Below are 24,737 nucleotides of genomic sequence, written 5' to 3'. Positions count from 1 at the left end.
AGGTCCATTTCGGTAAGGCACACCCAGGCGAGCAACAGGAAAGGCGACGCCAAAAGGGCGCGCAAGGCCCTGGATCTTATTGAGAGCATGGCGAAGGCGTAGCACAGGCTAAACCAGACGTGGCGCCGACTGAAGCAGCTGTGGCTGGCGTTTGAGAGAAGGAGGTGCGCGAGGTGGGTGAGCGTGTTTGGGAGGCGGGCTCACTTTGGGCGCTCATGTTCGCTATTAAACCAAACAATTTCAGACACCGCAGACTCACAGGAGACGCTCTGATTGGACGGCGAAGAATTCTGCTGCCTATTCTTGTAAATCACTGTCAGCGACAGCAAAAACACGCCAAAACCTTGGACTGGCCCCCAAACCTGCCTTGGATCAGCCCCCAACACCGACGCTTGGGTGTTGTCGCGCAAAATCCTTCGGCATGCCCTGTGACGGCGAAGGTGTGGCAGGTAAACACTATAGCGTGAACACTACTGTGTACTGTGTATTCCTGGTCATCACCTACATACACTCCACTAATGTACGGATGACGGGAGTGGACACGACATACTCAGGCAAGTTGTGGGTTTGGTGCTGTGCCGTATGACGGCAACCTAATGGCTGTTGTATCTGGGCGAGAGGCAGCAACGCCCTTCAGCCGCGGCGCAGGTCTGGACTTAACTACATAGATCGCGTTGAGGGCAAAACCTCCCTCTCAGGGGATATTTGATGTCCGGTTAATCTTCTGCGCACTTCTAAGTTCTCACCTCTGCTGTGCGCAGGATGACCTGGAGTCGAGTGCTCGTCACTTCCACCTCTTTCAGTCACGCCTACCACCTATCCTGTTCTGAAGATTGAGCACTCTACCCGGTCTTCGGGATGCCTATCCTTCCGAATTTGGACCAAGTGGCCTACATGTTGGAGCACATCGACGATGACTTGACTCCTTCTATCCACATCTCGTCCGCCGTGACCATGGCAGGCGCCACGGCAGCCGTGATCTTGAGGTTCCTGGCTCGTCGCGCGACGGAGTCTGGTTTTGGAAAAGATGACTACTGCCTCTTCCTCGGCTATGTGAGTCGACGAGCGGTTCCTTTCCGTTGACTGCCAGGCAGCATCAAAGCTGATTGCCGACCGGTCCCGGCCTCGCTTTCTGGCTAGTTCTTCTACATGTCGTACATGATTGCCCTCGAATACGATACGCACTGGGGCTTCGGGAGACATGTCATTGTCGTGACGGACGCGCGGGCCCTGGTTATAGTAAGTTCTGGTTCACGTCTGTCCGTAAAAACAAGCGCAATCAAAGACTCGGCACCGGTTTCACAACTGGTCTGTAACTGACGGAGCCGTCTTCTACAAGAATACCTAGGTACGTCTCCATATCATTCTACGTTTTTGGCATGGCCGCCATCAAGACGTCCATCCTCCTGCTTTATCATCGCATCTTCCCAAGCAAGACCTTCCGGAGGGCCTTGATGGTTCTCGGCGCGTTCATCTTCGCCTGGGCGATGGCCGCCTTCTTCCCCAGCATTTTCACATGCTTTCCCATAGAGAGCACTTGGGACTTTAGCATCCAGGGCTTCTGCATCGACTATGGGAAAGTGACCCTCGTGATCGGCGTCTTCAACATCGTGATAGATTTCGTCATCTTAGGGTACGACACCTTTCGGGGATGTTCAGAGCAAGCCATTTGATACTGTTCGAAAGACTGTCTGACCAGATTCCAGATACCCTATGCCCATGCTGTGGAGATTGCAAATGCCCAAGAGGCGCAAAACCCTGCTGTCGCTCGCGTTTGCGGCCGGTAGCATGTAAGTACTGTCCGCCTGCCTGTATTATTTGTTCGCGTTGGATTACTCCGACCGCTAATCTGCCACCCACTGCCACAGAGCTTGCATCGTTAGCATAGCCCGTCTGTTCTACGCTCGCGAGGTCGAATCGACCTATGATGCAACCTGTAAGTCGGCGGCAACGGCCCAACCCATCCCCCGATCTGGCTTGGCATGTGACGGGAGGGAGGAGTTCGCTGCTAGCACATCCGGTGCTGACCGGAACTGGTCAGGGGACAGCATCTATGGTGCCGTGCTCTCGGGCGTGGAGATGTGCACCGCCATCGTCGCCTGCTGCACCGTCACCTATCGGCCGCTCATCGAACGCGTCTTCGACACCGGCAGCACGGCCAAGGGCTCCAAGGCTTCCTCGGGCCGTCACGGGGGTAAGCACGCCAGGCAGGGCTAGAGCGAGATCAGCGTTCAGCATGATATCGTCATGGTCGTTAAGCCTGCTCATGTCAAAGCCGAGGGACCGCAGCCCGTGTGCACCAGCTGCGAGAGGTTTGGCTGCGGGGAATCGGAATGTATGGCATACTCTGGCCTGAAATCCAGCTCTCGCGAGCCCATTTGGGCCCATCCTTTGGCTTAGATAGATACCTGTGTATTGGGAGCGAGACTTCAATAATCCAAGTCCGAACTGTGTACGGAAAGGTGAAATTGAGGGTGCACTTGGATCCCACAGCCAGCTGTACCGCACCGTGTGAGATGTCGGCGCGACATGGGTGCTTCTCGACTCGGGAAACTCACTTCCTCTGTTCAGCCCTATGTACTGTCGTCTGCGTTGGCACCTGTGGACATCCCGCATCCTACGCAGTACGCATCCTGCATAACCATCCTGCGCATCCTTCGGCGTAGGCATCCCGGGCACCACGTGGACACCCTGCACACCTGGAAATGCAGGCGGACGGAGTAGTGTACATACACCGACCAAGACCGACCCGAGGCCGGGAACAAGGCAACCGAACAGTGCCGAAGTCTCCGTCGGCCGTCTGGGGATCTGGCGGGATGGCCTTCAGTCGTGCAGGGCAGTTACGCAGGAAACTGGGCACCCTCCAGCGAGAGACGCTCCTGAGACCTGCGTCTCTCTCGGAGGGTTTTAACCCTAACCCTATCGCAATAACCTGATCGCCCAAGCCCTCAGCCACCTCTCTGAGGGCGCATTCCCTTCCATCCTCATTTGCGTCGCGACCGTCCTCGCTCCAGCAGCTGGACCAACGAACAACCGAAATTATGCGCCCGCTCCAACACATCCCACGCCTCTTCCGGCCGCGCGCCGGCGGCGGCACTCCGTTCGCTACCCGACCGCCGCCCCGCCAACTACCACCCCAAACCGGAAGACGCTACAGCACCCAGCCCAACCCAAACAACCCGACCCCCAACCCCGCGGCGGCAACCACGCGGGTCGAGCGCATCATCGCCCGCCTGCCGCGGCCGCTGCAGCGGTACACGGCGCGCCTGCGCGGCGCGCCGCTCACCCACGTCGCCGCCTTCCTGGTGCTGCACGAGATCACCGCGGTGGTGCCGCTGCTCGGCCTGTTCGGGCTGTTCCACTACACCGAGCACGTGCCGGTGGCGTACATGCTGGCGCACTACGGGGCTTACGTGCGGGACGGCCTGGCCAGGTTTGAGCGGTATTTCCGGCGGAAGGGCTGGTTTGGCTTTGGCGGGGCCGAGGGGGAGGAGGAGGAGGAGGGTGGGCATGGGGACGGGTTGGGCGTGACCGGGAGAGTGGAGCGGGGGAGGGAGGAGGGGGACGGGGAGAAGGCGGTGCTGGAGCGGTGGGAGGCGGATCCAAAGTATCGTGTTGTTGTCGAGGTTGCGCTGGCGTACGCGCTGACTAAGGTGTTGTTGCCCGTGAGGATTGTGGCGAGTGTGTGGGCAACGCCGTGGTTTGCCGGCGTGTTGTTGCGGTTGAGGAGTTTGGTCGGCAGGAGAGGGTGAGGGAAAGGGTGCGACTGTCTCCCAAAGCAACTAGTGAGGAGTACAGAACCAGCAGGTGCAGGGCTGGAAACAGCGACTGAGCGTGGTAGGTGGTATTTGGTCCGTAGGTCATGCAAAGCCCATTCCCCGCTTCCACCACTCCGAGATGCCCCTCTTCTCCATGGCAGCGGCAAACTCCTTGACAGACTCAACCTCAAAGAGCCCTGTCCGCTCTCTTAATGGGGATGTCTCTGGGTCTATCGGCGCTGGTTTCAATGCCAGTTGGAAGTCCTTATACCGCAGTCTCTGCGCCGGAGTCAGCCTGCTGTCCCCTTTCAAAACAGGCATGATTCCGTGGCACCGACCTGCACAGTTGCAACCCAATCTCGGACCCCCTCTTCGCTGCCTTTGCAGTACATGATGCCTGGGCAGCCACCACTCCGGAGCAGGGCGTAGCACTCATACTTGTCTGCTGCCTTGCGAAGGAGGGCCACCTTTTTCCGTGAGGTGATGTGGTGTGTCCGGATCAAAGCGTGGAAGAGGCTCATCGGCATGCGCTCATTGTCGTGTCCTTCTCACCGCGGGTCCTTGCACACAGAGCTTTTTTGACGATTGTTTATCACCTTCTTCCTCTTTTCGTTTCTCGACTCCCTTTTCCCAGGCTGCCTGGATCGTGGCAATGATAAGCTTGGACAGTATGACCAAGTCACAATCTATACGGTCCGCGTTCTCAGCTTGTGTGATGTCGCACACTCCGCTACTTCCAGCAAAGCTCGAAATAATGGACAAAGAAAAGGAAACAAAGAGCAGAGCTAATAGCCCAGTTTGTTCCTGCCTACCATGTAGCAATTCGTGTTTGAGGAGGACAACCCAGCCAACCCTGGAGAGTAAGAAGGATAGGCCACCACAGTGCTGCGCTGTCACCGTACGGTATCCACATATTCACGTGATCACGCGTTAAGCACACAGTTCGTGCGCGCCAAGCCCTTTGCTGAGTCCCACTACGCGACCCGTTTCCAGGCGCCATTGCACACAGCCTGGAAAGCGAATTGGCCAGGCTCTCAGGCGCTGCTTCTCCGTATTCTTGGAAGATTCAGACGAAGCTGGGTCTGGTGGGAACAGCCGACCTGAGTGTGCTGGGTGCCTGCCATCACGCTTCTGGATAAATAAGCCGACTTCAGCTTCTTGCCAAAACATTCCTACGATGCACGGCTTTGCGCAAACATCCACACTCGGGGTCGCACGCGCGCGAATCAAACCATGCCCTTTCTCTTTTCCTATGTATGCGACCTCTTGCAGCGCCTTGAAGACAACCAGCATGCTCGCTCGGGGCTGAGAAGCAACGCGGCCATCATCCAGGAATGGTTCCGTGCTCACCAGGGGCTGCTTCACCGCGACGACCATAACAGTGCTGCTCTACTCTCGGCACTTCTGCCAGAAAAGAGGACTGACAGAGTCTATTTCATTCGGGAGAAGAAACTCCAGATCATCATTGGCCGTGCGCTGGGTCTGGGCCGGTCGCGCATCGCGCAGCTGGGAAGATGGAGCAACCCTGATGCGCGCATCGACTTGGCCGGCTGCGTTGAGGGTATCTTGAACGAGACAGTATGGATTTCTCTGATGGTTGATCCTATGGGATGCTCTGGTACTCACATTTGGGACAGCCAAATCCAATATCCCCCGCTCATAGGCCTGTCACGGTGGACGAGATCGATCAACTCCTCCATGGGGTCGCAGCCAACTGTCGCTTCAGTTCACCCGCAGTCCGTAGTTCGGCTCCTGAGAACTGCCCAGCCCACAAGGAGCTCGCCCTTGGGGAACTGTACAAGCGGCTGTCTGCCCGAGACGCCAAATGGCTCACCCGCCTGATCCTGAAGAACTACGCGCCTGTCATTCTTAATGAGCACGTCGTTTATACGAGCTGTCATCCTCTTCTTCCATTGATATTGAAGGTCCAAGATGACTTCACTGTCGCTGGACGTATCCTGGACACGCAGCGTCGTGAGCGCACGGTTACTGGAAGTAACGACCTCGCCGGGTATCTAAAGCCCACCTTAGGAGTCAAGATCGGCCGCCAAATGTGGCTCAAGGGCCGGAGCATCAAACACTGCTTGTCCATGGTCCAAGGCCGTGTGAGCTGCGAGGAGAAAATAGATGGCGAGTACTGCCAGGTCCATATCGACCTCAGCAAGGGCTACGATTGCATTCAAATATTCTCAAAGAGCGGCAAGGACAGCACCAAAGACCGCCAGGCATTGCATGAGTATGTTTTGCTTTCTCTTCGGTGTCCACTTTCGTGGCTGACAGATGCAGCTCGATCCGAAAGTCATTGCAGCTTGGGCAGCCCTCCTGCCCCCTGAAGCGAGGCTGCATCCTTGAGGGAGAACTGGTGGTCTACAGTGATAAGGTATATGAATCCATGTGTCCGGTCTCCTATTTATTGCCCAGTATCTAACCATTTTCAGCACTCCAAGGTTCTCGACTTCCACAAGATTCGGAAGCATGTCTCGAGATCCGGTTCCTTTTTGGGCACTGATAAAGACTCACAGTAGGCTCACCGCTTCCATTGGCAGGACTGTCAAGTTGCTTTCCTAGCTATGTCCAAAGCTGACCAAGACGTAGGCCTCACCCCTGGGAGCATCTTATGATTGTCTACTACGACCTACTCATGGTCGACGATGAATCCTTGTTGGCCGTCAAGCACTCGGAGAGATTCCAGCGTCTCAAGAAGCTCATCACACCAGTACCAGGCCGATCTGCTCTGGTCAAACGAGAAATTATTGACTGCACACGGCCATCTGCAGTCTCGGACCTGCGCCGCGCCTTTGCAAAATGTATCACGGCGCGTGGGGAAGGCCTGGTCCTCAAAGCAGATGACCCTTACTTTGACTTTGGGACCCTGCGGCGACCTTATAGTTGCTGCCCAATTAAGCTCAAGAAAGAGTATATTGGCAATTTTGGAGACATCGGAGACTTCGCTGTCGTCGGCGCCCGCTTCGATGCCACAAAGGCCCGAACCTACACCAACATCCCTAGGCTCAAGTGGACGCATTTCTATGTGGGCTGTCTCGATAACAAAGAAGAGGTGCAGCGCTTTGGGAAGCGGCCGCGGTTCGTCGTCACGAATGTTGTTGAACTCAACGCAATCCAGCTGGAGACGTTCACCACGTCCGTCAACCCGGACTCCGTGCGGCCGGAGGATAACACGGCCATCGACCTACGAATTGAGCCCGGTGTCGATAACGGGAAGCGCCCATCTGTGATTTTCCCCACACCCCCGGTGGTTGACCTCCGCTGCTTTTCTTTTGGCAAGGAAGGGAACACGGGCTTTTGGAGCCCGAGATTTCCATCGGTAAGCAAGATACATTGTGACAGAACTTACCACGACGCAATCTCCTTCGCCGAGCTGCAAGAGATGGCAGCCAAGGAGAAGGAGGCGCCTCCTCCGGAAGACAGCCAGGAGCTTCTGGGTTGGATCGCAGCTCTGGAGAAATCCGAACGGAAGACCGCTGTCGACACTACCAGTCAATCGACGACTTCGACAAATACAGCGTCAATGACGCCAACGCCTCGAGACCTGGATCCAAGCTGCCGTCGGGATTCGCCGACGCCCAGCCCGGCGAGAAGAAGAAGTGGCCAGTTGACACCGCCAACGTCATCCGCCGCTCAATTGTCCGAGTCGACAACCGGAGACGGAGTGAACAAGCAGGCAGGGACCGCGCCAGGTCGACAGAGGCCGTTTGAGTCCTCACAACAGAACAGCATCCCGGAGAGGAGCAAGATCCGGAGGTTCTCAGACGACCAGGATGACGACACGCTTCGTGGAGCAACGAGCAATCCGGCGAGTTTCTCCTCGACTCAGCGAAGAATAAGTCTATCACGCCGCAATACCGAAGCTCATATGCCCATGCCGACGCTGGCGAGCTCAGACTCGATGCACCAGCCTGGTGCTGAGAATTCGCAGCCCGGCACTACTGGCCCGGCCCGACCTCCCATTCAGTCGTCCGTGTCCTTCCACGAGGGGCCGACTTGTTCGTTTCCTGCCCAATCTCCCCCGGACTCGACGAACAGCGGCCCGCCAACGCAAGTCAACACCTCCCAGTCGCCCGAGGAGTCCCCTGCGCCATCTGCCGGAAAGTGCCGCTACCTCGGCGACGCATGCGCGTTCTCGACGTACTCGATCCTGCTCTCACCATGCATCGCCAACTTCCCCTGGGTCACGGAGGACCTGCTCTCGTGCCACGGCGTGACCGAGTTCCTCCGCGATCCCAAGGAGTGGCTGGCCGACCAGGCGGCGACGAGCACAACAACCCCGGCTTCAAGCAGCAGCGGCATTCCCGGAGCTTCGCTCTCCGCACCGGCCGGCCAGAAGGGCCGGCGTAAGAGGAAGATCGTACTGGTGGACGCCCGCCGGCGGGAGGCTACCGTGGCGTTTCTGCAATTGGTCGAGGCGGCACAGCTGAAGCGCCGCAGCGGCGAGCGGGAGTACGTGCCGGTGTATGACTGGCGGGTGCTTGAGGCCGTGCGGGAAGAGGAGCAGAAGCTCGCGAGGAGCAGGGAGAGGCCACGGTCCCGGCTCGATATCATCAGCTCCAGCGGCGTGGGGAGACGGTTCTGGGTTGGGCTGGCGTAGGGAAGGCACGGGAGGGGATGGACAGTGCAGGGGAGGGACAGTGGCTAGGTCTCGCCCGTATCATGAACTTGAGCATACTTAGACCGATGATGCGATAGCCTATGAACCCTATGCATCTCGTCAAGGACGGCGGCCTTGGTCGTTGCCACTTCCTCGCGTGATGCATCAGATCACTCCTACCTGAGTCAATTAAGGGGAGATCTCGTGTAGGTAGCTACCCGACATGCAGCTCGCGATAGCAGCTTGCAAAGTGGTGCTGCTGCTCGCCAACGATCTAACAGGAAAGAACCCTGTTAAAGCGCGCCAGTCTCAGAGCAAAGTGGATGCAACGTTTTCCATTGTTTCGCTCACTCGTATTCTTGCCCCAACTCCAGCTATCGAGTCCCCTTTTTCTTTCCTTCTTCTTCTTCTTTTTTTTTTTTTTTTTTTTTTCCTTCTCTTTTCTTTTCTTTCCCCTCTTGTTTAAAGAAAAGGTTGGCTTTGTGTCATTTATTTAGGAATGGACATGATCTCATAACTCTAGTAATGTTGCAATGCACTAACTTGGCTACCTCATTCAAGGTAAGGTACCAGGTAGGTCGCATCTTGTTTTAATTAGGGCGCACTTGTTGAGAGCCACTGCCGCTGCCGCTGTGGCCCTTTGCCAGGCGCTCTCCTCCATTGCCCCGTCCGCCGTGCTGAGTGTTGGAGCGACCGAGGTCTCCCTTGGCCCCGCCCTTGCCAGCGCGGGGTGTAAGTTACGGCGGATTACACTGCGGGTGTAAGTTACGACGGATTATACAGCGAGCAAATTTATCTTGGCCCTGTGTGAGAAGTGGGAGAAAACTTCCGTGGCAGCGTCTGGGTTTCCAGGTTGCGTAACAAGAGTACAACACATACCTATAGGTGCTTTCGTGGTATGGAACGGAGATGAGTCTTCATGATTTCCCAAGTGCCAAATCCAAGGTCTTCCTTGCCGAGTGCCCATGACACCGTCTCCGCAGGGGTGGGTCCTTTAGCAGTAGCCGTTACTCACCACTCATACCAAGTGCACTCGCCAGCGCGGCGGGAGCTAAAAAATATTGCTCGATAGGGATTTTTTGAGCCGACAGAAAATTGAGGCCTTTTATGTGGTTGGCTTTCCCTCGATCTTATCAACTCCGGTGCTCGTCCTCCTCGGTCTGTCAAGGTCAAGACGTTGAACTGAGGCGTGTGGCTAATTCGTGATTTAAGTGCTCCGGAGTATTCTTGATTTTTCCTCTCGTCTTGGCTTTTCTCCCAGAGACCCCACTAGTCCGACAATGGCGCCGGAGAAAGGACTCGAGGAGAAACCGCCGCCGGGCAACGGGCCGGAAACGGAAGTCGATCACGACGCTGTCTCGCCGGCCCCCGCACCCGGCGGCCGATGGGCCCGGACTTGGGACCTCCTCCGGAAGGCGGCCGCGTTCGGCCGCGTCGAGGTCCGCGGCATCACGCCGATCCCGGTCAAGGAACGCACGGTCGAGAGAACGGTCAACGTCTTCACGTTGTGGTGGTCCATGAACACCAATATCCTGGGGTGAGTGGAGCGGCAATGTGTTTGTAACAGGTACATATACATAAATAAGGGGGGACTCGGCGTCTGACAGGGCTAGGATCACGTTCGGCATGCTTGGCCCCGGCTACGGGCTCAACCTACGGGACAGCTCTCTGATCATCCTGTTCTTCACGCTGCTGACCACCCTGCTGCCCGCCTTTCTGGCCACGCTGGGTCCCAAGCTCGGCATGAGGCAGATGTTACAGGCTCGGTACAGCTTTGGGTGAGCCCCCCCCCCCTTCCCCCTTCACTGCATCTTTTTCGTTGCCTTGCACGGAATGCTAACCGCTCTCAGTCGCTACCTGGTCTCGATCCCCGTCCTGCTCAACCTCGCCACCCTCACTGGCTTCTGCGTCATCATGGCCGTCGTCGGCGGCCAGTGCCTTTCCGCCGTAGCGGACGGAAACCTGAGCGTGACCGTCGGGATCGTCATCACCGCTGTCCTGACCCTCGGCATCTCCTTCTGCGGCTTTACCGTCCTGCACAACTACGAGCGCTTCGCCTGGATCCCCGCCATCATCTCCATCGTTGTCGCCGTCGGCACGGGCGGCAAGGAGCTCCGGAACCAGACCACCTACGACGCGCCCCCGCCCGCCTCGTCGGTGCTGTCCTTCGGCATGATCGTCGCATCCTACATGGTGCCGTGGGCGTGTCTGTCGTCGGATTTCACAACCTACCTCAAGCCGGACACATCCTCGTATGTTCCCGCCGCCTTCGTCTCATCATCGGCCCGACTACTCTTCCGGCAGTCTCGACTAACCAACCCTCGCAGGCTCAAGATCTTCACCTACTCCTACCTCGGCCTGGCGGTGCCCACGGTCCTCCTCATGGTCCTCGGCGCCGCCATCGGCAACGCGATCCCGAACGTGCCGGCGTGGCAGGCCGCCTACGACGAGACGTCGGTGGGCGGCGTGCTGGCCGCCATGCTCGCGCCCGCCGGCGGCTTCGGCAAGTTCCTCGTCGTCGTCCTCTCCTTCTCGCTGCTGGGCAACCTGGCCGCGACGAGCTACAGCGTCACGCTCAACCTGCAGCTGCTGCTGCCCTTCCTGGTGCGCGTGCCGCGCTACCTCTTCTCGCTCGTCTTCGCGGCCATAGTGATCCCCGTCGCCATCCGCGCCGCCGCCGACTTCTTCGCCAACCTCGAGAACTTTGTTTCGCTCATCGCCTACTGGAGCTCCGCCTTCCTGGCCATCGTGCTGGTCGAGCACTTTGTGTTCCGGAAGGGCGACTGCCGGGCGTACGACCCGGAGGCGTGGAACGACGCGCACAGGCTGCCGTGGGGCGTGGCGGCGCTGGCGGCCGGCGTGCTGAGCTTTGGGCTGGTGGTGCCCAGCATGGCGCAGGTGTGGTGGACGGGGCCGATCGCGGAGACGACCGGGGATATCGGGTTTGAGGTGGCGTTCGTGGTGAGCGGGTTGTTGTATGTGCCATTTCGATGGGTGGAGCGGAAATGGACAGGCAGGTGATGCGCCGGGGTGGTTCCGAGCGGGAGAAGGGGGTGCTTGTGGTTTCGACGGGCAGGCAAGAGCATGGCGTTTGAAGACGGGAAGCCGCCATTTAGAAAGGAAAAAGGGATATGCGCAATGGGGAGGCAACGTCGAGTTATACCTGAGATACCCCCCTAACACAATACATGCAGCAATGGGTTGCATTGTTTCCGCCACATCTCGATGTCTCACCCACGCAGGTTCAGTATCACCATGCTCGTGGCCAGCGCCGGTAGCAGCGGAACCGACAACTTACCGCCCTCCAACTTCCACTGCACGCTCCCCCATGGTGTGCTTTCGATAACTGTGGCATTCGGCACCGGTACCTCCACACCCCCTTCCACTGGCACATATCCGCCGTTGACCACGCTAACCAGCATCTTCCCGCCCGCAACCCAGCAGGCGACATCCACCACCTCCGTCCCGGGCACATCGACCTCAATCCTCCTCGGCCCGTCGCCGCCCACAATAAACCCCACCACGTCCTCCCCGGTCAGCACGGTCGCCATCTTCCCATGCGCCTCCGCCAGCACGTCGCTGGGCGGCCACACCCACGCGATGGACCCCTTCGCGCCGTGGTTGACCGCCAGCGCGATCATCACCCACGTTTCCTCGGTGCTCGGATCCCGCAGCCAGTAGTCCTCGCCGTGGAACGCCTGCGGGTTGAACAGCTTCGTCTTGGGCCAGCGGCCGAGGTAGCGCTCGAAGCGCGCCCAGTCCTCCAGGCGCGTCACCACGTCGCCCACCACGCCCTCGCAGCGGTCGCAGCCGCAGTCGCCGTAGGTCGCGTTGCAGACGGTGCCCCACTTGGAGAAGGTGGAATTGATGCCGATGGGGTAGACGTCGGCCATGAGCAGGTCGGCGGCGGCCGAGTAGGGGCCGAAGTAGTAGTCGGCGCAGTTGAGAGTGACGGCGACCGGGTGGTACGGGTCGAGCGCGCGGATCAGGTCGCGCGCCTGCTCCGGCGCGGCGAACGGGTCCTGCCACCCGTCCGGCTCGTCGGCGGTCCAGTAGGCGAAGAGGGCCGGCGAGGCGCGCGCGGCGAGCACGTTGGCGCGCACGTAGCTCAGGTTCTTGTAGCCCTCGCGGAGGTCGTACATGAGGCGGACCGGCGTGTGGGCGGAGATGTAGGTCAGCACGGCGGCGGAGTCGGCGAAGGTGGTCAGCGGGGTCATGGCGGTCAGGCCGAGGGAGGAGTAGTGGTCGATGGGGGCGGTGTCGTTGGTGCGGAGGAAGCCGTCGTAGGAGGCGTAGAAGCCGAAGGGGAAGAAGGGCGTGAACTGGTGGTTGGTTGCGGCGTTGCGGAACCAGAGGCCGCCGTGGAGGTTGTCGATGCGTGTGATGCTGCCGTCAGTCTTGTCGGGGAGATAGAACAGGGAGGTCGTCGCCGTCCAGGTTGGGGTGCCCTCTTCTGGCGCGCCATACAGCACGACCTGGATGGGATCCAGGCTGGGCTTTAGACGGGACAGCTCGAAGCGGAAGAGGTTGCCGGTGGAGTTGACAGCCACCGTGTTCTCAACCAGCGGCTCGTCGTCCTCGACGAGGTTGATGGAGAAGATCAGCCGGTTCGCCCACTTGGACGTGCTCGTGGTGTTCGGCCAGGGCGTGCCCTGGAACTGCGACAGCTCGGCGTTGACGACGAACTCGCCGTACTGTTCGCTGTCCAAGTAGAGGCTGTACCGCGGTTGAACGAGGACTTGTAGCAGCGGTCCGCCGGGAACGGGAGGAGGCAGTGTCTGGCCGCCAGGGTCGAAACTCGGGTATCTGGGGAAGTCAGCAGGCAAGTTGCACATGGTCCCGTGGTCCGGGACTTGCTGCTGCGACGCACCCTGGCTTATACACTTTCCCGCACCATCGCGGCCAGTCAGTGTGCTGCCCTGTTTGCTGGCTCGGATCCGAGCTCTGCTGACAATTGACGGCGGCCGTGATGGCGGCCACGAGGCAGGCGCGCCAAAGCCGGGTCCAAGCCATGGCTTGGGAGGGCAACTTGAAGGGACTGGACCAGGCGCCTGGGAGGGCGGATAAGGGATAAAGGGACGGGAAAGGAGGCTCGAGCCCACTTTTGACCTCCCAGATGAAGATGTGCCTTGCCTCGGAGATCCCCTGCCCTGCATGCAACTCGCGCACCTCACTTTATCCGTAATGCAACAGCGCGACTCGATGCATGCCGTGCAACAGTTGCAGTGGGAGACCGAAGACCTCGTCAATTTTGGGTTCCATCCCCGCACTTCTGTTGTGGCAGTGATCGTCGGGGTACTGTGTACGAGCGGGTTATGGTCGCGTGGCTCGAGGCCGTCGCCGATTGATGTACTGTGGTAATCCGGAGGTTGGGAAATGTTGGGAAGGTCGGTATCCAAAGGCCCAGGCGAAATGCTCCAGTTTTGGTTGGCATTTGCGAACGGTATGTATGTACATGCATTTAGTGTACATCCTGACCATCGACTTAAGAACTTAGACATCGCGCAGGTGCGGAGCGGTCATGTTGGCCAGCACCACGCGGTACCCGTCGGGATCCTCAAACGTCTTGCCGCAGCGGTCCCAGTAAGGGTTGAAGCTCACAACCGCCGGAAAGCCGTGTTCCTCCATCCGCGCGACCGCCTGGGCATAGTTCTCGCTGTCCGGAAGATAGAAGATGATGAGATTGTCCTGCGTGGGAGCGCGCCCCGCCCGGTGGGTTTCGTGCTGTGTGAACTCGAGGTGGTAGGCCGCCGTCTTGTGACCGAGCATGATGCCACTGAACCCTTCGTGGTCGGCGAAGCGCATCAACACCTCGAAGCCCAGCCCGTCGCGGTAGAACGGCAGCAGCCGGTCGATGTCGTCGGTCGGCCGCGCGATGCGGACATGGGCTGCGCTGAGCGCCATGGCGGAGTGTGGCAATCAACTAGGTAGCAGCGAAGCAACGAGCAAGAACTCGGCTGTTAGGATGGCACGAAACAGTGGATTACACAGTATATCGTACAGTTGAGGATTGACGATTGACCCGAAATCCCGGCGGGCATCATCCCTCGCAGCCCAGGGGCTTCCCCGCAAAAGTCAATCCGTCCCCTGGAGCTCGGTGGGGAACATCCCGGCAGTCGCGACGAGATGCAACGCCGCTACCTGAGTTAAATATATCCGCCCGGCCAAGCCACCGCCGAGACCCACACCGGCCTGCTGAAGCCACGCTGAACACGCAAGCAGCCCGTGATTGTTGTTGGGGCGCCGTTGGCACACGAAAACCGTGCCACTTTCTGTCATTTAGACATTTCTGTCATGCCCATCTTTTCTTTCTTTCTTTTTTCTTAGTTTCAACTAGCGTTGGATCGCTGATTACGACTCGATTAGCGGCGTCGCTTCCCCGACCGCAATCTGTCGACCGAATTACATCCGACTCGAGCCAAGTAGGGAACATCGACAACGACGACACCGACGACCACAGCAACGCATCGAAACAGACAGCTCCCAAGGCCATGGCTCCGACCATACTTGTCCCGACCCAAGCACGGAGCTGGCTCTCCGCTGCGCCGCACGTCGCGCGCCTGTCCGCGACTACGTCCTCGGCCGTGCTCCTTTCCCGCCGCGACCTCAGCGTTAACGACGCCCAGAAGGTCACGCTGGGCATCATCGCCGCATACATTGTCGCCATCGCCCTACTTTGGAACCTGCCATACGTGCGCTGGGTGTTATGGCCGTTCAAGGTATGATCTTCCCTTCCCCTTCCAGCCCCGCGCCCCCCCCCCCCCCCCACCACCCATTACCCCCCCTTCCTTTCACACCTGGCCCCGCAAAACTGACACCTCGGGCGGCCTTGAACCCAAGCTGTAGATGCTCGTCATCGCCTTCCACGAGTTCGGCCACGCCATCACCTGCGTCCTGACCGGCGGGCACGTCAAGTCGATCTCGCTGGACCCGCGCGAGGGCGGCGTGACGCACATGCAGGGCGGCCGCAACGCCGTGACGCTGCCCGCCGGTTACCTGGGCTCGTCGCTGATCGGCGCCCTGCTGACCTTCGCCGGCTTCAACATCAACGCGAGCAAGATCGCCAGCATCGCCGTCGGCGCGTGCTTCCTGCTGACCCTGTGGTGGGGCCGCCGCGACTGGCTGACCATCGGCACCGTGCTGGCCGCCGTCGGCCTGCTCGTGGCCTGCTGGTTCATCGCCCACGCCGAGGCCCTGCGGTTCGTGGTGCTGTTCATTGGTGTCATGAGCTCGCTCTATAGCGTGTGGGATATCGTGGGTTTCCCTCGGTCCCTCGCATGATTTCTTTCGATTGTTTCAAGTAAACGCTGGTGCTGACGATGGCTATGCTGGCGGGACAGTGCGACGATCTCATCCTGCGAAAAGTCAACAGTTCCGACGCGAGCGTCTTTGCCCAGCGCTACGGCGGCTCTTCCCAGTGCTGGGGCGTCATCTGGTCCATCATCTCGCTGGGCTTCATGGCTTGCGGCATGGTGGCCGGCATCGCCGCGTTCCCGCAATCTGCCGCCCAGCAGAGGGAGGACTCGCAGCACTTCATCCCCACAAAGTTCTAGAGCATGCGTTCGCGTTCGCCGACAGGATTGCGTTTCTGGGGTTTGTAGCCCTGGCGCGCGGCTTCGATGACAGGGCGGACCGAACGCATTTGGATTTTTTTTTTCACTACAAGGCGTTGGCAAAAGGATGGATGGCATTGATGAAGTTTTATGATACCCGCGGCTCGACGCCTTTTCATTGGGAACGAACTGGCTTTTTTGTATGATATACGGGTTGCTAACGACGAGCCATTAATGAAGCCGGCTGGCCTGGCGCCGCAGCAGGAGATGGAAGGGAAACAGCGGAACATGCGTATCGGCGGTATCACAGATGCTAGAATGTCCGACTAAACCCAGTGTAAACATGCCAAAACAGAATCGGTACACAGGGCAAGTCTCTGCTCCTCTACGCATCTGTGTGCAGAGAGCATGCAATCCATCAAGCAAGCACTCCGACCGCGAAGCCTAGCCCGTTGCCTAGAGTGGCCCAACAAGCCCATCTATACTCGTGAGACACCCTGAGCGGGCCGCCTGGCATTCAATGAGCTGACGAGGATGGCAGCTACCAAAAGAATCTCGGAGGTCAAACCTCCATGAGTCCCCCCTCACTCGGTTCCATCGCACTGATTTCACTCCATAATGGAGTTCCTGTTCCCATCCCTCCGTTCTGGTACAGCCACTTCTCTCGTACCCGGTGGTCTATCCCGATGACCGCCAAATGTCGACAAGCAGAAAGAAGAAAAGACCAACCCTCCCAAACCGGCCAGCCAGTCCAACAAACCCGTCCAACCCTGTGGTCATAATAACATACAAGTGTGACCCTTCATCCCGGAGGATCAGGAATAGTGCTTGTAGTTACGAAGCTGAGACACCGCCTACTCGCCCTTCACCTTGAACACCTTCCCTGATTTCTCAAACAGGGCGTCAAACGACGTCTTGATCTGCGCTCGTGGGCATCCCGGATGCTTCGCCGCAAATAACTCGATCACGCCAACTTTGCTGAGCGTTGGCATCGAGCGCACAAGATCCTTCAGCTCCTGTTGCATTTCAAGCGGCAGGGGCTGCTGGGGTTTCTTGGTCCCCGGGTTGAGTGCCTTGAACGCATCGGATGGTGCCGGGGGCGGGGCCATCGGGCTAGGACGCGCGTCCTGGGTGGAACCGGAAGCAGCAAGATGAGGGCCAGTCGCCGACGTCGATGCTGACGCGGCCGATGCTTCGCTGCCTGTGCCGGCCTTCGGCTTTGCTGACTCCCAATAGGCGCCGGAGAAGGGATCGATGCTGTGGTGATGCTTCAGAGATTCTGTGTACAGGGTTAGCAACCAGGGCCGACGGTGGCCGGGCGCAGTCTTCGCAAGACTCACCCAGAATAAACTCCAGCCGGTATTTGTACAGTTTCGGCTCCGCGGTTCTCCGTGTACGGTCCTCCCAGTACGGCCCAATGCTCTCGGGTTCCATGCCTCCGGAAAACACCATCCTCGTGGGTCCCACATCCTCGGAGTCGTCCAGGAAATCCGCCATGTCTTCATCCATGTCCCCCTCTTCTTCCTCATCGTCCAAATCATCCACGTCCTCGCCCTCCTCTTCTTGCCACTCTGCCTCGGAATCATAGTCGTAGTTCAGGGGGAGAATAGTTTTGGAGACAGGATTCCGCGCCAGTTTGCGCAGACTCTTGACGCCAGGCGGCAGGCCGCTGATGGTACCGATATATGGCGGTCTCACATCTTCCATAAACTTGATGGACTTCAAAGGTACCAACTTTAGCGCATCCAGAGTGTGCCGCACTTGTGCGTTCTGCGATTCCGTGGTGGCATCTGCTGGAGAATCGGAGGAAAGGCCCTCGAGCTCCGCCATGATCTTGCGGACACTTGGGTAGACGCGCCCGCGGCGAATCTTGTAAGGAATCTGAAGAATTTCCAGTGGGTCGAACGCGACAGCCGGCTTCTCGCGGTCGCCCTTGATATACTCATCCAGAATCCTGGTCTTGGCCTCCCTCGTCTCATCATCCAGCTGATAGGGGTTGGGGGCAAGTCGGACGTGTTCCTTGATGAAGAACGGCTTGAACAGCTGGTGATAAAGTGACGTCGTCCTGGCCTCGCCGTTCGTAGCGGTGCCTGTTTGGTGAGCTTCCTCTTTCTTGGAAGCGTCAGAATCCTTTTTCGGGGTCGTTGGGGCGCGATTGAACATGCTGGTGAGCTTCAATTGGCTTCGCGCCTTCCTCGCCTCTTCTTCCTCCTTCTCCCGCTTTCTTCTCTCCCGCTCGTCGGCTCGTTGTTTCTTCTCCTGTTCTTTCTCGGCCTTCTCGGCAGCCTTGGCAGCCTTCTGTTCGGCCTTCAATTTCTCTGCCTCTTCTTTCTCGCGCCGCTTCTTTTCACGTTCTTCCTGCTTCTTGCGCTTCTCGGCTTCTGCCATCGCTTCCTTGGCTGCTTTCTCCTCGGCTGTCAGCCTCTTCTTCTTCGGTGGCCCGCCGGTCACTTTCTGTGCTGTGGTCTTCGTCATGGTCGATGTTGGTGGTGTGGATATGGAAGATGCGGAGAGTTGCGCTGGAGTCGGCGAGGGGGATTCTGCGGTTCCATCGAGCCCACAGCATGCCGGATCCGTCGAACCGGGTGTGTTCTTTGCTAATGGGGAGGCTGAAACCTCGCGCGAAATACACGGCGTGTCGTTTTCTTCTGCAAAGCAAATAGTGTGAGGCTCAGCTATACGTAATTCTGCCGAAACCCAACCAGGAAAACACCTACTGTCGCTCAGGGAAGCGTCGACACGGGCATGCTCTGGCTCGTTGGACGCTACAGGGCCACAAGCCTCCTGATCTAGAAATTCCCCATGAGATCGTTTTCGGTTGACCGTATCTCGGTCTTGAATGTTGCTGGACATTGCGACAAGAGACATCGACAGACCAGCCCACACGTCGGACGAGGTACAACCGATCAGAAACAAGGAAAGCAAAAGTGTGACCGAAAGCAAGAAATTCACTAGATCATTACAAGAAAGCAGCCGTTGTGGAAAGGGCGGAGTTCAATTGCCTCGGTGGCAGTTCTGATTTGAGTGTGGAGATGGTTTGCTCTGGCGAGGGCCGCAGCCAGCGTTTGGTAAATTGAGTCCCGTTGCTCGCCCGATTGCAACGCGTCCCGGTCGCGCCTCCTGCATTGGACGTGTGCCCCACGCGTCGCTGAGGCTAATTAAATGGCGTTTGTGGCGCAGCATGCGGCATGCACACCATTTATGCGACACAACTCTCCAAGATCAACTGTGCTCTGCTGTCTTCGGTCATCAGAAACTTTTCCGCAAATGCTCTTAGCCTGGTCAACCGTCGCGCTGAATTTGTAACCCTCATTGCATAAGGTACGGTACTGAACTTCAAATACCTTGAACCTTGGGTTGCAGCATCTTCTTCCCTTCGGCCCCACCAGACGCTGTGCTGCAGTCTGGTAACTCCCGTGTGTAAGGGAGGAGCTTTGGGAGCTCTACTGAACTCTCAACATCAAAATCCAGATGTCGAAGACCTTGAACGCCCATGTCATACATGAATACATACATGCCAACCTTGATTCCTGTTCTCTTGCCCTTGCCGAGCCGCAGACTGTCCATCCCCTCTCGAACACCAAGCCAGCCAGCCTCACCATCCTCTCATGAGCAGTCCTACAACTCAATCGAGTCTTCTACAGCAGTTCATCTGTTAGTTGACGTCCGGAATGGAAGCCGCAAGATTCAATTGTAGTGTACGCAATACGTCGGTCCACTATGTACACGGTATTGCGAAGCACAGCAGCAGTGCATGAAGTGAACCGCACCAGTGCATTCTCTGGAACCGGGTTGGGGCATTAACAGTCGGTATTATAGTTAGGTAGGATCGGCTTCCAAGGCAGCCATCCGGGGCCAACAAGGATAGCAACATTAAGCATGTTTTCTCCCCCCTCGGCTTTCTGGGAAGCGAAGCACTCTTCGTCATCGTCCCTTCGAGCCCCCGGATACCGCCGTTGAGCAGATTGCAGGAAACCTGGACGTCGCTTGGTCCGGGAAACGAAAGGAGCCAGCCTTTCGCTCGCCGGCCGTAACATCAGCATCGTCATAGATACATGCAAGACAAGCCCAGGCAGAAAAGCAAGCACAGGCGAGAGGTAGGCATGAGCAGTCGGGAAGGACGGCGTGTTCGGTGTAGCATTGGTATTTGAGCCAGACAGAATATACTCTTCAAATGCACACCCGTTCCCTTAGGGGCTCATGATTTTGAACGCCCTCCAGTCCCATGACCTTGCCTCGGCCCTGGGCGTATTAGATTAGAGACGCAAGCCGCCAACGAGTAACGAGCGGCGTTGAGAAATAGCAAGACAGAACCAAATAACGACAGCGATTCGAAGCGATCGTAGATGCCCAGCCATGGGAGACCCCGGGTTGCAAAGCTCTGGGGCGGAGATGCAGGAGACGAAGCGGCTGGTAACGGATGCCTGTAGTAAGGCTATGCGCATGTGCAGATGAGGCTTGCGAAAGAGGCGGTGATGGGCAAGCCGAGTGGTGTTGGGGATCCTGTCCCTTCTTCACCCGGCTTGCCCCATATGGAATTGTCGTAGCCACGCCTTAGTCCGGGTTCGCAATGAACAGCCGGCCCGTGGTCAGCGTCATAGTCCGCTCGTCCACACTGCCGCGTCGCTTTAGGTCGTCGACGCTCTTGACGCTCTTTTCGCGCGTCACCGCGGCGTTCTTCCTGCTGTTGCTGGCCAAATGGGCCGAGTTGCCCGAGAGTTCGGGGACGTTGTCCAGGCGCTCGCTGCTGCCGCTGCCGATGCTCCGCGCTCTCCCGCTGCCCGCGTCATCCCCTGGGAGTGCCTGCTCGCTCTGTTTTTCTCCAACCAGGGATCCTGTCCGCTCGGGGGTATCGCCTGGGCTCCACCTCGCGGCTCCACCCTGTTGCGAATTCGCGGGGCCGAGGCCTCCGGACGGGCGATGCGGCATGGCGCGCTTCCCACTCGCGATGCTGTTCCGCCCGGAACTGCCTGTCCGGCGGTGATGGAGTCTCTGCATGGCGGCGTCGTCCTCCTCGCTCTCTTCGCCCTCGACCTCGGTGGCGCTAAGACGGAGAGGAACACCGCCGATACCATTGAAATTGCTGCCTGGGGAGTATCCGATAACGGTGGGCTTGCCGTGGTGTCGTATTTTGGCCGCGACCTTTCCACCGGTCGAGCTCAGACCGGTAGCGGTGCGGCCAGAGCCCCCAAGCCCGATGCCCAGGCCACTGCCTGATTCCACGATCTCGAGATTCGCTCGCATCTTAGCGGCCCGCTGTTGCGCGAGTAATCGGGGGTCTTCGTATTGCGCACGATCGCACCACACCGTGGCCTTTTGTTTCCGGAGGAGCGCGACATAGCTACCGGACTGAGGCGCGCTGGAGGCGCCGCCAGAGCGGCTCGAAGTGGACCTTCTGATGTCGAGGGTCGGCGACGTCCTGTATGCTGCCGGCGGCGCCATGCCGCCGCTCGAGACTGTGCTGAATGTATTGACGCTCGGCGAGCGACGCTGATGGCTCACATTGGGCTGGGCCAGATGCATCTGCGGCGGATAAGGGTTCGCTGGGAATGGCGCCTGCATGTCCGTGGGGAACGTGTTGGATGAAGTCGTTCTTGAGCGGCTGTGGGTGTAGGCTGCGTTGCTGGCCGGTTCCATAGGTGGCGCTCGCCTGCGAGCATACTGGGGGTCCATGGCCGGCTCAACCGGCCACGCGTGCGACATGGTGACGAGGGGTCCTCAATACAAGCGGGCCAAATGGTGAGGTTTTTGCTATACACAGTCGGTTGTTGCGCTGCAGCACACACAGCTGCCCCGACACAGACAGGGCCAGCGGCCGTTCGCGCCGATTGAGGGACGGAGCCACTGAGGGGAAGAAGAAAGCAGCTCGCAAAGCGAAGGCTGGTGGCTAGGATCGGTGCTTGCCAATGGGCAATGCCAAATGAACCCTGCGGGAAGATGATGCTGATGTTGCCCCGTCAGAGAGGCTGTTGGCGGTTCAAAGAGGAGGAGGGACGCGGCTTGAAAAGGTCAGATGTGGAAGCGCAAAGATGGATTCGGCCAACCGGCCTTGGCGCTCCAGTCCCACGCTGCATGCCCTGCTACTGTGCACTGTGCATGTACACTAGTAGCCCTGGTCCGATGATGTTATGATGTGGAGATGATCCGAGCGTCCAGCCCCAGAGAAAGCACCTTGTTTCCTCACCCGGACTGACGTTCCCCTGTGTGCCACCCAAACTCTTCTCTCAGAAGCAGAAAGCCAGTTCGTCTATTACCGAGTACCCAGGTACACTAGTTTCATTTTTTGTCTTTTGTTGTTGGTGGTATCCAAAATCGCTCGGTGCCACAAAAGGTCGCAAGACAGGGGTCCTGCTTCAGCCTGGCGCTTCCCAACGAAGCTGGAGGCGCGGAAACTCGTCAGGTCTGTGGCGGCTCAGAGCCCTCGGGTGATGCCCAACGGCGCCCGGGGTGGAATTGACGGGCAAACCGGGCGTGGCGGGCAGCCGTTGGACAAAGCAAGCAGACACTAGGAAAGCTGTGCAAACATGCAGTTTTCTTTTTGAGAAGTGCTGCACGTAAGGTACTGTACCTTCTTAGGTCAGGTAGCCACTAATTGCTGGACTATCCACTATACGGGAGTGGATTAATACCTTAGGATCCAAGTGATCTGTGGACAACCTTGGAAGTCAACATCGCATCTCAGCTGAATAACTGCGGTACAGGTGGGGTTTTCGGTGGGGTAGCTTTGCCAATTGCAAGAGCTATGAACATCATCCGGGCCAGATGGATAAAGCCCTCTCTGCATCAGGTCGTGAATGAGATTGAGACCTTCCAAATGGCATCCATGTGGTTTGCACAGCAAAGAATTGCCAACACTACCTTAGTTACGAGCTCAACATTGACGGCAGCTTCGAGATAACTAACGTACCTAACGGAGTTAATGTTGCTGGGCCACAGTTGCCAACGTGAATTTGCCCCTGCTTTGCTCGCGGTTGTGCGAAACAATGTCAGCGGCCGTAACACAGCTGCCGGCCCCGCCGCTTTCAAGGCCACCTAACATCAACAAGTGAGGGTGCTGTCTTGCCGCTCAGGCCCGGTCAGCAACCACCACCCCCAAATCTGGCCCCTGGTTGGCTGTCGAGCGATGGACGCGCATCTGGCGTGAGCTCTCCCCCCCTTCCCCCTTCCCCAAGAGAACCCCCAGAAGCCGTCACAGTGGGGCCATAGTGCCACTACTCGGTGAGCATTCCTTCCATGATTGTTCCTCCATCCCAGGAATCGCTGTCTTCAGCTGCCGTCCTCCGTAAAGGCGCTACTGTAGTCTACAGTACTCTGTAAGTCTGCGACAAATTCCAAGGATGCTAGAACAACGCCACAAGGCAGATTATCAAAAGCCGCACCATCGCTGAGGTGAGTCTCAGTGTAGTGTACATGCTGTGTTGGTTAAACTATCACAGTATCTCACTGGACACTCGGCCAGGCCGAAAGGGAAAAAGTACGGAATAGAGTGCTAAAAATCCTGGCCAATGACGGCTCTTGCTGGGTCCCAGTTGTGGCCGCGTTGCGTGCATGCAACAACCTTGTTGGCAATGTGGGACGGGACCCTGTTTCTGGCTTTCATCCCTTCGTCCAATCCGGGCAGTGCCGGGATCGGCCTGGTTCGTCGCCAGGCACCGGGGAAGGCCATCAAGCGTGCGCAATATCCGGTGGTCGATTCGCCCAATTTAGGGCTATGCATACTAGGACGCTGCACAGGGCTAAGAGCAACAGGAACAACAGTGGCGTCCACGCAACAGCCTTGTGTCTGAGCAAAATTGACGCTGGCGAGAGATGGCTTCCTACGTCTGCAGCCTCGAGGCTACCGGCAGCCGACAGGGACTACTGGGACCGGACAGAGTGTGCATATCCCAAATGACGTATGATGGTTAGGGAAGACGGAACGCGCCAGAAGCGAACCGGAACCTGGGAATTCCACAGGCTGCGTGTCGGGTGACTATTACATCGACGTTCTGAAACTGCCCGAGAACAATGGCTCCCTATGAGGTCGTTGATGGGAGGAACGGCTGAGGTGGGCATCGTGAGTGGCCACCCGCCCGATTCTGCCGCTGACATCCAGAGCTGCCCGTGTAAACAGGGGGTTGAAAGCAAGCAGCTGAGCCCAGGAACTGGATGCGTACCTGCCTTATCTGAGGTTATTCCGTCAGGTAGTTTCCTCCCGTCCTTCGCACCGAGCATTCACTCCTGTAAGTGTCCAGACAAATTAGGAGGTATCCGCCGTCACAACAACGAAGGACACGAGCAGCAATCGTGCCGGAAGCCTCAGCATACGCAGTAACGTGACGGAGTTAGTTACTACCTAGGCGCCAGAGGGGGTTTGCCTCAGTCAAGTGCGATTAACACATTTCCAGTCCATGCCATTAACGTTAAGCGTTGGCCTGTCTTGGTGACCGAACCCCGCTGTGGAGTCCGCCCTGCTGGGTAAGGTACCTGAGTAACTACCGCAGCACTGGCCTGCCAGGAACCGCTTCCGAGCCGAGACCGCTGTTGTGCAAACATCGAGGGGGAAAAACTTGGAAGCCAACGGCGGGCGTCAATTGGAATAGTTCTCAGGGCTTTGATTCTTCCCCCTTGACAAGAGGCACATCATTGCTGCGATTTGTGGAAGCCCGGCAATTGATATCCTTTTCCTTCAACCACAGGCCTTCGGCATGCTCTCGTCCTCCCAGCTTCAACGACTTTCCAAGACTCCTGAACCCGTCGTACGACGCGCCATGCCGGAATTGACATTGACGTCATGAAGTAAGAGACCGGCCTGGCATTGGCGTCCGCATATCAACATGG

At 58.1% G+C, this 24,737-nt stretch overlaps 10 protein-coding genes across 10 annotated transcripts; 5 read left to right on the top strand and 5 right to left on the bottom strand.

The window, feature by feature from the left end:
• Window positions 1–858: 858 nt before the first annotated feature.
• Window positions 859–2,217, top strand: THITE_2084224 (uncharacterized protein; the record flags this gene model as incomplete). The annotated part of the gene is made up of 6 exons (XM_003649008.1): window positions 859–1,053; window positions 1,141–1,239; window positions 1,395–1,633; window positions 1,707–1,790; window positions 1,869–1,936; window positions 2,042–2,217. 6 exons carry the CDS (start codon window positions 859–861, stop codon window positions 2,215–2,217), a joined length of 861 nt encoding a protein of 286 aa, XP_003649056.1.
• Window positions 2,218–3,194: 977 nt separating this feature from the next.
• On the top strand, window positions 3,195–3,722 carry THITE_2035420 (uncharacterized protein; the record flags this gene model as incomplete). The annotated part of the gene is made up of 1 exon (XM_003649007.1): window positions 3,195–3,722. A coding segment is annotated over one exon (528 nt), but the record flags the coding sequence as incomplete, so codon positions are not given.
• An 84-nt stretch (window positions 3,723–3,806) lies between these two features.
• On the bottom strand, window positions 3,807–4,562 carry THITE_2107202 (uncharacterized protein). The gene is made up of 2 exons (XM_003649006.1): window positions 4,097–4,562; window positions 3,807–4,037 (listed from the first exon to the last, which is right to left on the bottom strand). The coding sequence occupies exons 1-2, from the start codon at window positions 4,283–4,285 to the stop codon at window positions 3,861–3,863; spliced, it is 366 nt and encodes a 121-aa protein (XP_003649054.1). The 5' UTR covers window positions 4,286–4,562; the 3' UTR covers window positions 3,807–3,860.
• Window positions 4,563–4,760: 198 nt separating this feature from the next.
• On the top strand, window positions 4,761–8,476 carry THITE_2107200 (uncharacterized protein). The gene is made up of 5 exons (XM_003649005.1): window positions 4,761–5,336; window positions 5,396–5,994; window positions 6,045–6,138; window positions 6,197–6,279; window positions 6,354–8,476. The coding sequence occupies exons 1-5, from the start codon at window positions 4,992–4,994 to the stop codon at window positions 8,362–8,364; spliced, it is 3,132 nt and encodes a 1,043-aa protein (XP_003649053.1). The 5' UTR covers window positions 4,761–4,991; the 3' UTR covers window positions 8,365–8,476.
• A 910-nt stretch (window positions 8,477–9,386) lies between these two features.
• On the top strand, window positions 9,387–11,490 carry THITE_2107196 (uncharacterized protein). Its single transcript, XM_003649004.1, has 4 exons — window positions 9,387–9,901; window positions 9,978–10,142; window positions 10,215–10,616; window positions 10,692–11,490. The coding sequence occupies exons 1-4, from the start codon at window positions 9,645–9,647 to the stop codon at window positions 11,383–11,385; spliced, it is 1,518 nt and encodes a 505-aa protein (XP_003649052.1). The 5' UTR covers window positions 9,387–9,644; the 3' UTR covers window positions 11,386–11,490.
• THITE_2107194 (uncharacterized protein) lies at window positions 11,490–13,220 on the bottom strand. Its single transcript, XM_003649003.1, has one exon. The coding sequence runs from the start codon at window positions 13,197–13,199 to the stop codon at window positions 11,595–11,597; it is 1,605 nt and encodes a 534-aa protein (XP_003649051.1). The 5' UTR covers window positions 13,200–13,220; the 3' UTR covers window positions 11,490–11,594.
• A 158-nt stretch (window positions 13,221–13,378) lies between these two features.
• On the bottom strand, window positions 13,379–14,445 carry THITE_2107193 (uncharacterized protein). Its single transcript, XM_003649002.1, has one exon. It carries the CDS (start codon window positions 14,266–14,268, stop codon window positions 13,858–13,860), a length of 411 nt encoding a protein of 136 aa, XP_003649050.1. The 5' UTR covers window positions 14,269–14,445; the 3' UTR covers window positions 13,379–13,857.
• A 410-nt stretch (window positions 14,446–14,855) lies between these two features.
• Window positions 14,856–15,917, top strand: THITE_2084217 (uncharacterized protein; the record flags this gene model as incomplete). Its single annotated transcript, XM_003649001.1, has 3 exons — window positions 14,856–15,083; window positions 15,211–15,618; window positions 15,705–15,917. The coding sequence occupies 3 exons, from the start codon at window positions 14,856–14,858 to the stop codon at window positions 15,915–15,917; spliced, it is 849 nt and encodes a 282-aa protein (XP_003649049.1).
• Window positions 15,918–16,735: 818 nt separating this feature from the next.
• On the bottom strand, window positions 16,736–19,033 carry THITE_2107188 (uncharacterized protein). Its single transcript, XM_003649000.1, has 3 exons — window positions 18,635–19,033; window positions 17,258–18,565; window positions 16,736–17,196 (listed from the first exon to the last, which is right to left on the bottom strand). The coding sequence occupies exons 1-3, from the start codon at window positions 18,768–18,770 to the stop codon at window positions 16,772–16,774; spliced, it is 1,869 nt and encodes a 622-aa protein (XP_003649048.1). The 5' UTR covers window positions 18,771–19,033; the 3' UTR covers window positions 16,736–16,771.
• Window positions 19,034–20,056: 1,023 nt separating this feature from the next.
• On the bottom strand, window positions 20,057–21,725 carry THITE_2107187 (uncharacterized protein). Its single transcript, XM_003648999.1, has one exon. It carries the CDS (start codon window positions 21,618–21,620, stop codon window positions 20,472–20,474), a length of 1,149 nt encoding a protein of 382 aa, XP_003649047.1. The 5' UTR covers window positions 21,621–21,725; the 3' UTR covers window positions 20,057–20,471.
• Window positions 21,726–24,737: the final 3,012 nt, after the last annotated feature.

The sequence above is a fragment of the Thermothielavioides terrestris genome, chromosome 1 (assembly GCF_000226115.1).
Source record: "Thermothielavioides terrestris NRRL 8126 chromosome 1, complete sequence".
NCBI classification, from domain to species: Eukaryota; Fungi; Ascomycota; class Sordariomycetes; order Sordariales; family Chaetomiaceae; genus Thermothielavioides; species Thermothielavioides terrestris.
Note: the sequence above shows the minus strand (reverse complement) of the source record. Positions and strands in the feature narration are given on the sequence as shown.